This window comes from Somniosus microcephalus, chromosome 14 (assembly GCF_052327205.1).
Source record: "Somniosus microcephalus isolate GS21.2 chromosome 14, FLI_Smic_1.0, whole genome shotgun sequence".
In the NCBI taxonomy this organism is placed as follows: Eukaryota; Metazoa; Chordata; class Chondrichthyes; order Squaliformes; family Somniosidae; genus Somniosus; species Somniosus microcephalus.
This window is the reverse complement of record NC_141000.1, coordinates 34124980-34138194: the sequence shown is the minus strand read 5'-3', so window position 1 is coordinate 34138194 and position 13215 is coordinate 34124980. Positions and strand designations below refer to the sequence as shown.

Sequence of the window (13215 nt, the reverse complement as noted above, 5' to 3'; positions counted from 1 at the left end):
TCAAAACCCGCCTCACGGCTGAGTTAAAATCGACCCCTCTGTTTCTCTCTCCACAGATGCTGCCTGACCTGCTGAGTATTTCCAACATTTTCTCTTTTTATTTCAGATTTCCAGCATCCGCAGTATTTTGCTTTCGTACACAATTCACTTCTTGATTGTGATCCTTCGTATCCTATGAGTTCTCTTCAACTTTATATCCCAGATATTAACTGTGTTATAATGCCTACACTTACAATACACTTGGAAGTGGAATTCAGGCTTTTACATGTTTCTTTTTTATTGTTAGGAAAAATTCCACAACTAGAATGTACAACGCTCAATGGACGAAGTTTGTCTTTAGCCCCGATTTTAACTTGGGGTTGGAATCAGAGTGCGGGAGCTGAAGCGGGCAGTATCCCATCCAGCCCCCCAGCGCAAGGCCCAGGAGATTTTAACTCCCAGGCTTCATTTGAATGCCCCGACATTGACTGCTGCTCAAACCAGCAGGGGTGACGTCAATGCTGGCGGACAGAAGTGGAAATTTACAGGAGGGTCAGGTCACTGTCGGGGACCCACAGAAATCGTCCCCTGCAAGATTAGTGAGGGGGGTGGGGAGATCGGTAAAGTTTGTGATTCGGGGAGGGGGGAAGCTCAGGGCAAGGGAAGCTGAATGTTATCTTATGGGGCCAGGAGGAACACTCATGCGCTCAAGCCTGGATTTTGGGTGGATTATTGGACCATTAGGCAATGATTATTACAATACAAAAATACATTCAGATATAAACACATTGGGATTGAAGATCCAAAGAAGCCTTAGAAAAATGATGTGAACGCCATTTACACTGTTTTGTCAGGCCTTCTGCAAAACTTCCACCAAAATTACTCCAGACGATTGGGAGAACCACTGCAAAAATTTAATTCCATTATTATACAATAGAACATGTCTCCGTAATCTATCTGCAATACCGTTCGTAGTTCCCTTATGGTGTATGATCACCATATATTGTGTGCCAACAGTATTTAGAAAAGACGTATATCCTCAGGTATAAAATTCTGACCGTACTGTTTTTCCAGCAAACTTGTGCCAATTTATGTTTTTGTCAGAACTTCGTCTCTATGTCATTAATCTTTGGAGAGTTTCTGCGGGCTGTGGTATGAAATTTGGAAGGATTTTAATTATTTGTAATTGCAATAGTTTCATAATTAGCGTAATCTTTGTACAAAAAAAGAAAACCACATTAAACATAATTTTTTCTCACACTAACATAAACTGTTCAGTAACTTATGCAAACATCTTTTTTGGATTTACTCTTTGGATTGAAAATAATTTGCTTGAAAAATGCTTTAATTTTATTTAATTAGCAAAACTAAGTAAAGTAAACTTATTTAATTGTAACTTATTTAAAGTAAAATTAGTACCATCAGTATTCTGATAAAAAATCTTTTATATTCTTGAAAGTCAATGCAAAAATACTTTTGTAAATTCTACCTCTAATACTGTGAAATGTCAGGATACAATAAGAAGTATTTGAAAATGCCTTACAATCTTGCACCACATTCCGAACCTGAAAAAAATAAGTGGCAGTCAATTCTACAACTTTGTGCAAAAAGATTACTCCCTGAATTGTGTTGAGCTTCATTTTTGTTACTTTAGAATCATATCATCTAGTTCTTCTCGTCAAGTTCTATACAAAGAACTTCTCCAAATCCACTCTACCAATTCCCTTTAAATACAAATTAAGCACCAGCTCTGTGAACTAGAAGATGTAGCGTGCATAGCATCACTGTTTACCATTGTTCTTTCTATATAAATGTTTTGTGGTTGAAATGGAGTTACTTTTCCAATCTTTGACAGTTCAGTGTTCTTAATCATTGGGTTTCATACCCATCTGAGCTATTTTGTAAGTCTCCAGTTGTTTTAATGGCTGTGATTACACAAATGTTTGGTTAATATTTGGGCATATTGTATTTTAGCCACAATGATCAGTACCAATAATAATGCAGCCTTTCTTCATGTCTTAATTGCTTTGATCACTGTACCCTGAAGAACTTTACAGATGCAGCCGATGTACCGGTTACCTATTTAAACAATTTTAATAACTGCATGAAGTCTGACAAAACATTGTGAATATTTTTTTTAAATACCAAGGGCTAGATTTTCAGTTGCTTGCGCCAGCAGTTAGCGCCTTAAGAGAAGTGATTTTCGGGCGCTATTCGTGTAGCGCCCGGGCGCAGCGCAGTTTGCGCCCCGCCCCAAATTAAGTTGCCCGTTAGCGCCGGCGCAAAGTTTAGCGGCCACCCGGATGCGCGCGCAGAAAATGACGTCACATCCTCGTGCAACGCCCTTTGGCCGCCCCGAATCCAAACTTCAGTCGGACCGCCCCATTCTGCGGCTGGCGTCCAGAGCGTTTGTAAAATGGAACGCAACACACCCTGGGGAGCGCAAATTAAAGGGCACTCCTCCTGCACTATAAACGGCAGTCTGCATGTGTTGTGTGGAAGGATCCAGTGTGTTGTTGTGAACGGTGTATTTATGTTTCCCACCACCACCTCCTCCTCCTCCTCCTCCTCCGAAAAAAACACATGCACCCTTCCCCTTTAAGAGCTCACTGGCACCAGAGTGTCTGCCGTGCGCTGCGCCCGAGCTCGGGCGCTGCGCTCTGCACCGCCGGCTTAGCGCCTAAAGATAGTAGTGGAACGCCTCTTTTAGCGCTCCACCAACCTCTTAGGGCGAAGCCACTGAATTTCCGGCAACGGGGCGCTACTTTGGGGCGGGCGCTAACTTCGGGCGGGCGCTAAGGTTAGCGCCCCAAAACTGTCTATACTGAAAATCTAGCCCCAAGTATTTATATAATTTCAAAACAATGTAATTTTTATTCTCGGTGAATTAAAGTAACGGCAAAAGATACGAAGGTACTTTTCAAGATCTGAAGAATATGATTACCATCTGTTTTATATCATTCACTATATTATAGGGTCATTTTATTCATCAACTTCCTGATCTGACTGGACTGGTTTCCACATTAAAGCTTGTGAACCTGTCATTCAACAGTTTTCAGGACATCCCTGCTGAGGTGAGGGCAATTTATTAAATAATCTGTAACATTTATACTTGTACGTTCCTCAGACGAATTATGGGATCATGTGTCCAGGTCTAAACCTTAGCATTCCTGCAGTAAAACCTCTCTTGGCCAACTGCCACACCTAAATTAATCATTGACACCTGGTCACTAAGGATGCTGAAAACATTAATTAAGGGAAACAAATATATAGCATCTTATTACATCCTCAGGATAACACTACACAATCAATGAATTACTTTGAAACTAGGTCATTGTTTACCAAATTAGGTTTACTAGCATATATTGTAGTAAATCTCTGTATCCCAGCATCCCTTGAACAAATAAGCTGGTATGTCAAGTAGTTTTCAGTGAATAGAAATTAAAACAAAGACAATACTACATAACACCTCAGTGATCTTGATTTACCTTTTCCCTGATGTTAGTGCTAATTTGGTGCATTAAAACTTGCAAATTGCATAGCCTGCAGAAGGTGATAGGAAATATTTGTCACTTTGGAAGTTATCTGATATGTGGAAGATTTAAAAAGTAAGAAATTAATTCAGCGTCGCATTATAAATTTCATATATGTGGAAAGCAGTTTCGGCTTCACTGCAACACTAGTGTACATACACCCTTTAAAACAATTGTAGATTATGCAGCTCTTCTTCAAAAGCTTTGCTCAGAGTGAGTGGACTTGTCTTTGTGGACAGAAGTATTTTTTTTTGCAATTTGGATGCCGATGAGATGAGCCTTCTGGTTGCTGTTATTTCTGCTTGGGTTTACATTGGCAGTGTAAGTGAAATATTGGAGAATGAAGTACATGAAGTGAAATTTATCAAGCATGGGGAAACAAAATGTTTGGCCACAGAATTCTTGTGTTATTCTCTTTTTGTTGCTTTTATCTCTTTGTATCAACTTTTTAGTTTCTAGTGTCTCTCACTAATGGTCTACTTGCCTTCTTATACTCCTTCCCAATGTCTGTGAGATTTCTCTTTTATTGGTTTACTTTATAGGTTGTCTATCATCCATTCACCAAATATTAATATGTTGCCTGACACTTCTTGTACTTCAAAACATTTTAAGTACATGCATAAGTTTTCATATTAAGTCTGTTTTTTCCTTAAGATTTATGGATGCTCCCGCCTTAAAACGCTGAATTTAAGAAACAATCCTATAACAGAGATTTCTTCTGATATTACGAAACTGACGAACCTGAGAATCTTTAACATTTCTTTCTGCATGGTTTCAATTCTGCCTCTTGGGTAAGGTGGTCCAAAAGTCTTATAGAGCCTAATAGCAACTTTTGAGAGTGCACAATGAAATGGTCATTTTAAAAAGGAATCCTGAGCATGTGATTGAAATTGTGAAATGTTTAGATGGCATTAGACGTTCCATATCCACTTTCCCAAGCACCAAGCCCATGCCATTTTGTAATGCAAAGATAAGAGGGTAGATTTTATGAACTTACGATGCTGGCATAGAGGTGCGCGTGCTGGAAGCACCTATTGGAAATCTGCAGGTCCCCCCAGTATTTTCTGTTCACAATGCAATAGCTCTTTGCCCCTCAAATGGCTTCTTAATTGTTCCAAAAAATCTCCTGTTTGAATTACTTACTAGTCCTTTATTTTTCCTCCTTTCTCCCCAAAACATTCCTGTCTCTATTATTTACACAATTATAAAAGATACTTTTCCCTTCTATGTTACTTCCCATGTTTGATTTGTAACTCTTGCTGATGCTGTCATTGGCATAGTGCCGTACCAGCAAGCTCTTTCCAGCCATTGAATCTCTTGAGCAGCTGCTAATTGCCATGATTGTGATTTGACTAATGTCCAAACCCATCATCAAAGCACTTAATAAATATTGCACTTTGTGATGAAATATTCCATTCATCACTGCCTGTGACTGTGGTTGGTTTCAGGTTTCCCCTCACCATTGTATTGCCTGTGACTGTGGTTGGTTTCAAGTTTCTCCTCACCATTGTGTTGTATATTGGAATGTATGGAATGTGTTGTGTGTAGGGCGCCGCCCATACCTGGCCTCTATGTAAGCCAGCTCAGTCTGGCCTCATATCCAGTACTGCAGAGCTCCAGATGGAAGATACCTCTCTCCACTGCGTGTTATCTTCTAAGTTAATAAAAGCCTTGTTTTGTTTCGCTAACATCGAGTCTCGGGATTATTGAGGCACATCAATTTTATTAACTTATTTTTCAACACAATGGATCAACTCCTGAAACCCGAACGTTTGGATTTGGATCAGCATGCTCCGGACGCATCAGCACGCTTCGGACACTGGTTTATGTGTATGGAATTCTTCCTGGACAATTCCGCAGCCGTCAAAGACGCTACGGACGCTGCGAGTATGAAACTCGGAATTCTGCGGAATTGGGTAAGCCACCGGGTTTACCCCCTCATCCAAGACGCCGACACGTACCTGGCCGCCTGTGACATCTTAAAGGCGCATTACCAGCAGCCTACGAATGAGGTGTATGCTAGGCATCTGCTTGCCACTCGCGCACAGCGACCTGGGGAATCGGTGGAGGAGTTCCTAGGCACCCTGAAAATGCTTGGCAAAGACTGCAAGTGCCAAGATGTAAAAGCCGCAGTGTACACCGACGAGCTTGTTCGCGATGCCTTTATCACAGGCCTCAGCTCCACTTACATCCGGCAAAGACTGCTGGAAAAAACGGGATTGGACCTGAAACAGGCTGCGGACACCGCGCGATCCCTGGATGTGGCCCAGAGAAACTCGGACGCCTACTCTTCAGCCCGCGCCGTCCACACCGCCACGTGTGCACCAAGGGCGCCGCCATCTTGGAAGGCATCTTCCCCGCCTGGCAGCCCGACACCGTCGGGGCCCCGCTCTCCCCCCAGAAGCCCTACGACAGCCGCGACGCGTCGGGGACCCAACTGCTACTTCTGCGGGCAGCCAAAGCACATCAGAAACCTGTGCCCGGCGAAAGGCACCACCTGCTTTAAGTGCGGTGAGAAGGGGCACTTCGGGAAGGTGTGCAGAGGGAACCCCGCTGGAAAACCAAAACCCGCCACCGCCGCGTGTGCGCCGTGGGAGCGGCCATCTTGGACGCCATCTTGCCCGACCTCGTGGGATCCGCCATCTTGTGAGCAGACAGCGTGGACGCCATCTTGTCTCGATCAGGGCCCTACAGTGGCATCGGTCACAGTGGACCAGACCAGGCCCCACCCGCTATCCAAATCAATGGTGGACATCGAGGTAAACGGGTGCGGGGTTAAATGTTTAATTGACAGTGGAAGCACGGAGAGTTTTATCCACCCTGAACTGGCACAACAACTCTCCCTAAAGGTGGTCCCTACTCGGGGTACCATCTCTATGGCTGATAAAACCCAGACATCGACCATTCTGGGTTACTGCACGGTACAATTGTCCGTTAACGGGACTGTATACGATAATTTTAAAGTATTAATCATGAAGAATCTATGCACGAGCGTGATCTTGGGCCTGGATTTCCAGCGCAACCACCAAAGCATCACGCTCAAGTACGGTGGGTCCCAGCCGCCCCTCACAGTGTGCGGCCTGGCTACCCTGAAGGTAAAGCCACCTTCGCTATTCGCGAACCTTACCCCTAACTGCCGGCCAATAGCGACCAAAAGCAGGAGGTACAGCTGGGAGGACAGGCGGTTTATCGCGACTGAGGTAGACAGGCTCCTGAAAGAGCGCATTATTGAATGCAGCAATAGCCCGTGGCGCGCCCAAGCGGTGGTGGTAAGGGGTAGCGAGAAGAAACGGATGGTGATCGACTATAGCCAAACGATCAACAGGTACACCCAACTAGACGCCTACCCGCTACCCCGCATATCAGAAATGGTGAACCAAATCGCCCAATACCGGGTGTTCTCCACCATCGACCTCAAGTCAGCGTACCACCAGCTCCCTATCAGACCAGAGGACCGCCCGTACACCGCCTTCGAGGCGAACGGACGCCTCTACCAATTCCTCAGAGTCCCCTTTGGGGTGACGAATGGGGTCTCGGTCTTCCAGATGGAGATGGATCGCATGGTCGATGACCACCACTTGCAGGCAACCTTCCCCTACCTCGACAACGTCACCATCTGCGGTCACAACCAGCAGGATCACGACTCGAACCTCGAGAGGTTCCTGAAAACCGCACAAAAACTCAACCTCACCTACAACGAGGACAAGTGCGTTTTCAACACCACGCGCCTCTGCATACTAGGCAGCGTGGTGGAGAATGGGGAAATCGGACCAGACCCCGACTGATTGCGCCCCCTACGGGAGCTGCCCCTGCCCAACACTCCCAAAGCCCTGAAAAGGTGCCTGGGGTTATTTTCTTATTATTCCCAATGGGTCCCCAACTACTCCGACAAAGCCCGCCCCCTCTTGAAAGCATCCTCTTTTCCGCTCTCTGCTGAGGCCCACGCCGCCTTCAAAAGCATTAAGCAGGATATTGAGCGGGCCACGCTACAGGCAGTGGACGAGAACACTCCATTTCAAGTGGAAAGTGATGCGTCTGACTTTGCCTTGGCGGCCACCCTCAACCAGGCGGGGCGGCCCGTAGCTTTCTTCTCGAGGACCCTCCAAGGGCCCGAGATCAGACACTCCTCCGTGGAAAAGGAGGCCCAAGCCATCGTGGAGGCAGTGCGCCACTGGCGCCACTACCTAGCCGGCAAACGCTTCACCCTACTTACCGACCAGCGGTCGGTAGCGTTTATGTTCAATAATAAACAGAGGGGGAAGATCAAAAATGATAAGATTCTTAGGTGGCGGATCGAGCTCTCCACCTTCGAGTATGACATCATTTACCGGCCAGGGGCCCTTAACGAATCCCCAGATGCCCTCTCACGAGGGATGTGTGCCAGCGCCACCGGGGATCGGCTACAGACCCTCCACAACGACCTCTGCCACCCAGGGGTCACGCGGCTGTTCCACTTCATAAAGTCCCGCAACTTACCCTACTCGATTGAGGAAGTTCGGTCTCTGACCAGGAACTGCCGCACTTGCACTGAGTGCAAGCCTCGGTTCTACCACCCTGATAGAGCCCACTTAATCAAAGCTACACGGCCCTTTGAGCGGCTCAGCTTAGATTTCAAGGGCCCCCTCCCGTCCGTCGACCGCAATGTTTACTTCCTGAACATTGTGGACGAATACTCCCGGTTCCCATTCGCCTTCCCCTGCCCAGACATGACCAACGCCACGGTCATTAAATGCCTCAACAGCCTGTTCTGCCTGTTCGGTATGCCGAGCTACATCCGCACGGATAGGGGGGCGTCCTTCATGAGTGAAGAGCTACGCCAGTACATGCTGTCCAGGGGTATCGCCACGAGCCGTACCACCAGCTACAACCCCCGGGGTAACGGTCAAGTGGAGCGAGAGAACGGGACAGTATGGAAAGCAGTCACTCTAGCTCTAAGGACCAAGGGCCTCCCTATCTCCCGCTGGCAGGAAGTCCTCTCAGATGTGCTCCATTCGATACGGTCGCTATTGTGTACTGCCACTAATGCCACGCCTCATGAACGAATGTTTAGCTTTCCCCGGAAATCCACCTCAGGCGTATCCATGCCGTCATGGCTCTCCACCCCAGGTCCGGTATTCGTGCGAAGGCATGTGAGGGGCCATAAGACGGACCCTCTCGTGGAGCCAGTGCACCTACTCCACGCCAACCCCCAATACGCGTATGTCCGGCATGCCGACGGAAGGGAGGACACCGTGTCAATAAAAGACGTCGCCCCAGCCGGTAACGACAACAATCACGGCAATAGCAGCAACAACGACCACAGCAACTCTTACCCACCCACTACTCTTTCATCACCCCCGGAAGAACATCGACCAACGGTACCCCCACCAACTACCCCTTCAACAACCCTGGCGGCACCCCCGGCAGAGACCCAGGAGGCCACCGGGGACACCCAGCCGACACCCGCGACACCACAACAGCCACGTCGGTCGCAGAGGACTACCAAACCCCCGAACAGACTAAATCTATAGAAGGGGTGAATGTGATGAAATATTCCATTCATCACTGCCTGTGACTGTGGTTGGTTTCAGGTTTCCCCTCACCATTGTATTGCCTGTGACTGTGGTTGGTTTCAGGTTTCTCCTCACCATTGTATTGTATATTGGAATGTATGGAATGTGTTGTGTGTAGGGCTCTGCCCATACCTGGCCTCTATGTAAGCCAGCTCAGTCTGGCCTCATATCCAGTACTGCAGAGCTCCAGATGGAAGATACCTCTCTCCACTGCATGTTATCTTCTAAGTTAATAAAAGCCTTGTTTTGTTTCGCTAACATCGAGTCTCGGGATTATTGAGGCACATCACACTTAAGCCTCAGCAACACAAAAATAAAGCTCATCCCAAACAACTGCATTAGCTCAACTTTTAATTTAATGGATTAGACTATAAAACACTGGAAAAATTAAATCTTTTATTTTTGAATTTTGTTGTTCACATCTCACAGTTATTATTTGTAAATCTTGTGCCTGCTGTCATATGATATTGTTTGTCAGATGTGCTGCACTCTGGATAATGTTGCTCCACAGAAGCAGGATGAAAATGACAGCTCCCATGATGCATCTCTCTCACACAGCATTTGTCAACAGGTGCTAAATTTTCCCAAACCAGTTAAAGGATCTATTTCTAGCTGGTTGTCACATGACATGTATTATTGTAGTACACCCTGAGTATTGTAATTCCACAGACAAAGGATTAAATCTGCCTCTGTCACACATGTAGAATTTATTAACAGCTGGGAATCACTAGCACCTGAGGTTTGGGTAGAATTTCCAACTCTAGGACTGAAGCAAACCTCAAGCCCAGGCCCCAGAGAGGAGGGTAAGCCTGTGTGGGGAAATTTTATGGGTAAGCTTAACAATTTCAGAATTCTGTGATTTGTATGTGTTTAATGTTGTTTTTAGTAGTATTACTGACCCAAGTAAGGAATGGACATGAGAACCAAAAGCAATTTCAAAAAATTGTTTGACTGATTTGATTGTTTTGTGGCACTTCCTTATAGCCAATTGGTAGTTAAAGTTGTTTCTGTTTGGTTTGCAGTTATTCAGTGAGATATTTGAGATAAATGTGATAAACTATTATTTATAAGTTCACGGCTTGGTTAACTTATAAATAATAGTTTATCACATTTCAGGATTCATTGGTGATTTTTCCATGGAAAGGATCCAAATATGAGTTATTTTGTAATGTGCTTGTAAATTAAAGCTTGCTTTAAAGGGATTAAATTAACAGGATTGCTGTGCTTCCAGATGTGTAGTAGTTTTCAGATGGGGTGTCTGAAACTGGTATTCTGTAGACAGTGAAAGATCATTTGACATTCCGGCAAATGCTCACAACAATAGCTGCTGCGACAATCCTATTAATTTGAACTCAGCCAGAGTCATTGGTAAGCTAACCTGGTGGACTCTTCTTTTTGTGAGCACGCAGGGAGTTAGTTTTGATTAAAAGTTGACACTGTAGTCAGGCTTTTAAAAATGAGACACAGATACAAAAGGGAGTCTGACTTTTGGACACACAATGAGGGTAAGGCCGTGAGACAGTGAAAAGCTGCAGAGAGCAGGTTCTGTCCCAGGACTGAAGGACAGAATGCAGAAGAGCTATTCTGTTTAAATTAAGTGAGATGACCCACCGAAGTGGATTAGCATCATGTGTGCTTTATTTTGTATGTTACCTGAATATATGCTGTACTGATTGAACTAAAGGAATCTGATCATATCACAATCTCTGTACATTTAATCTTACAGTGCAATAAAGCAACATACAATTGAAACTTAGCCAAATCTAATGTACACCTTCAGAGAGAGTGAAGGACTACGTGTGCAAAAGACACGGATATCCAGAAAGCAAGTGGACTCTGTTGTTACTCCCCTAGTTTCACTACCGTACAAGTAGATATAGAACAGTATGAGTCAACTCCCATAGTAGCAAGATGCTCAGACCACTTATGGGGTGACTGGCACTACTGAACCCAAACAGATATCTACAGCAGACCTGAATTTGTAACATGATTATTTGAGCTACTCAGGACTTTGTGCCCAACAGATGTGTGTTGCCTTTGAGAGATCTGATGCTACAGACATGCACTAAACACAAAACATTTAATTATAATAAGACTTATGAGCACTAGGACTCAATTGACAGCATCGTTCTAGTAACTGGCCACAACTATTGCCAAACGTGGAAGACAGCAGTTCCTTTAATCAGCATCTTAATTTACACCTGCACAGTACTTCTCATTTGCAAATGTGGTCAGATCTTCCAAGGGTGAACAGAAAAAAATAGGCTCTTTATTTCCCATCTTTTTCTGAAGGAATTGATTTATCTCAGCTACATACCTCCCTCTAGTGGCCATTCTTCATGTATGAGCCTAGACAGTTTGGGGTAGAATTTCCGCCGGGATTCCTCAATCTCTCGCTGTTACACCATTGGAGGTGTTGTCCTTCATATGAGATGTTATGCTAAAGCCTTGTCTGTCTGTTCTGCAGGTTGTTGTGTGCACTGAAGATCCTGTGGCATTATTTGAAGCTAAGTAGGGAGATCTGCCAGTGTCCTTGCTTTCCTCCCTCAACCAACATCACCAATAAAACATTAACTGGTCATCTGTTTCCTTGTGGGACATTGCTGCATGCAAAGTGGCTGCTGCAGATGTTTACATCAAAATCATTGCACGTTAGAAAGTAATTTATTGTGTGTGAATCAATTTGGGAGGTTTCAATGCAGAAACCACAGAGAAATAGTGGCAATGGTCATTTACGCCGTTTCCCTGGGCTTTACTCCAGTCTCCCGCCAAAGTCATGGCGGGACATTGGGAGAATCCCAAGGCAATTACTGCCATTTATGTTGACAGACTATTAAAAAGTGGGGGCATCACAGCTGAGCCTGATCCTGCTCTTCTATGCCCATAGTGGCACTTTTAACATCTCATATGAAGGACAACACCTCCAACGATGCAACACATTCTGGAATGCCATTCAAATTCTGAACTCAAGCCCCTGGTACGGAACTGAACCCACGATGCTCTGACCTAAGGGTTAGCCCATTACCGACTGAGGCAAGCTACACTCTCACATTAGGTTTGCCTTGTCTGGGAGTCTCCTGGAATGGAAGATACATCTCCCCGGCACTGCTACTAGGAACCCGGGAGAATAGTAAAGCTTAGTCCTGCGTACTTTCCCGCTACTCTGACCCGCGTTCTCACTTGGATCATATACCAGGGGCGGCATTACATTCCGCCATGAGTGGATCCACAGAAAGGTTCCAAGTTAGTTAAATTTAAATTTACTGAAAGGCTTTACAAACAGGATGAGCAATGTGGTGATGAGGGTTGAAAACTTTAAAACTTACTGAAGTTGACAGAGACAGGTAGATTGGTGAAGACGAGGTCAAGTAGGGTTTTCCCTCGTGTTGGTTCTCTCACCACCTGTTGCAGGCCCAGAGTGGCAGTTATGTCCTTCAGGACTCGGCCAGCTCGGTCAGTAGTTTTGCTACCGAGCCACTCTTGGTGATGGACATTGAAGTCCCCCACCCAGAGTACATTCTGCGCCCTTGCAACTCTTAGTGCTTCTTCCAAGTGGTGTTCAACATGGCGGAGTACTGATTCATCAGCTGAGGGAGGGCGGTAGGTGGTAATCAGCAGGAGGTTTCCTTGCCCATGCTTGACCTGAAGCCATGAGACTTCATGGGATCCGGAGTCAATGTTGAGGACTCCCAGGGCCACTCCTTCCCGACTGTATACCACTGTGCCGCCACCCCTGGTGGGTCTGTCCTACCCAGGGATAGTGAAGGAGGAGTTTGGGACTATGTCAGGCTGTTGCTTGACTAGTCAGTGGCACTGCTCTCACAATTTTGGCACAAGTCCCCAGATGTTAGTGAGGAGAACTTTGCAGGGTTGATTGGGCTGGGTGTGCCATTGCCGTGTCAGTAGCTGGTGTCGAGGTCGATGCCGTCCGGTTTCATTTTTATCATTTTGTTTCGTAGCGGTTTGTTACAACTGTAGTGGCATGCTAGGCCATTTCAGAGGGCAATTAAAAGTCAAGCACATTGCTGTGGGTCTGGAGTCACATATAGGGCAGACCAGGTAAGGACAGCAGATTTCCTTCCCTAAAGGACATTAGTGAACCAGATGGGTTTTTACGACAATCCGATAGTTTCATGGTTACCATTACTGAT

At 45.6% G+C, this 13215-nt stretch overlaps 1 protein-coding gene across 1 annotated transcript in view; it reads left to right on the top strand.

Moving 5' to 3' along the window:
• Positions 1 to 13215, top strand: part of lrrc63 (leucine rich repeat containing 63) — a 168462-nt gene that overhangs the window by 80206 nt on the left and 75041 nt on the right. The window contains exons 9-10 of the mRNA XM_086007389.1: positions 2955 to 3053; positions 4167 to 4303. Of these exons, the coding sequence (XP_085863515.1) occupies positions 2955 to 3053; positions 4167 to 4303 (236 nt within the window). The remainder of the gene's footprint in view (positions 1 to 2954; positions 3054 to 4166; positions 4304 to 13215) is intronic.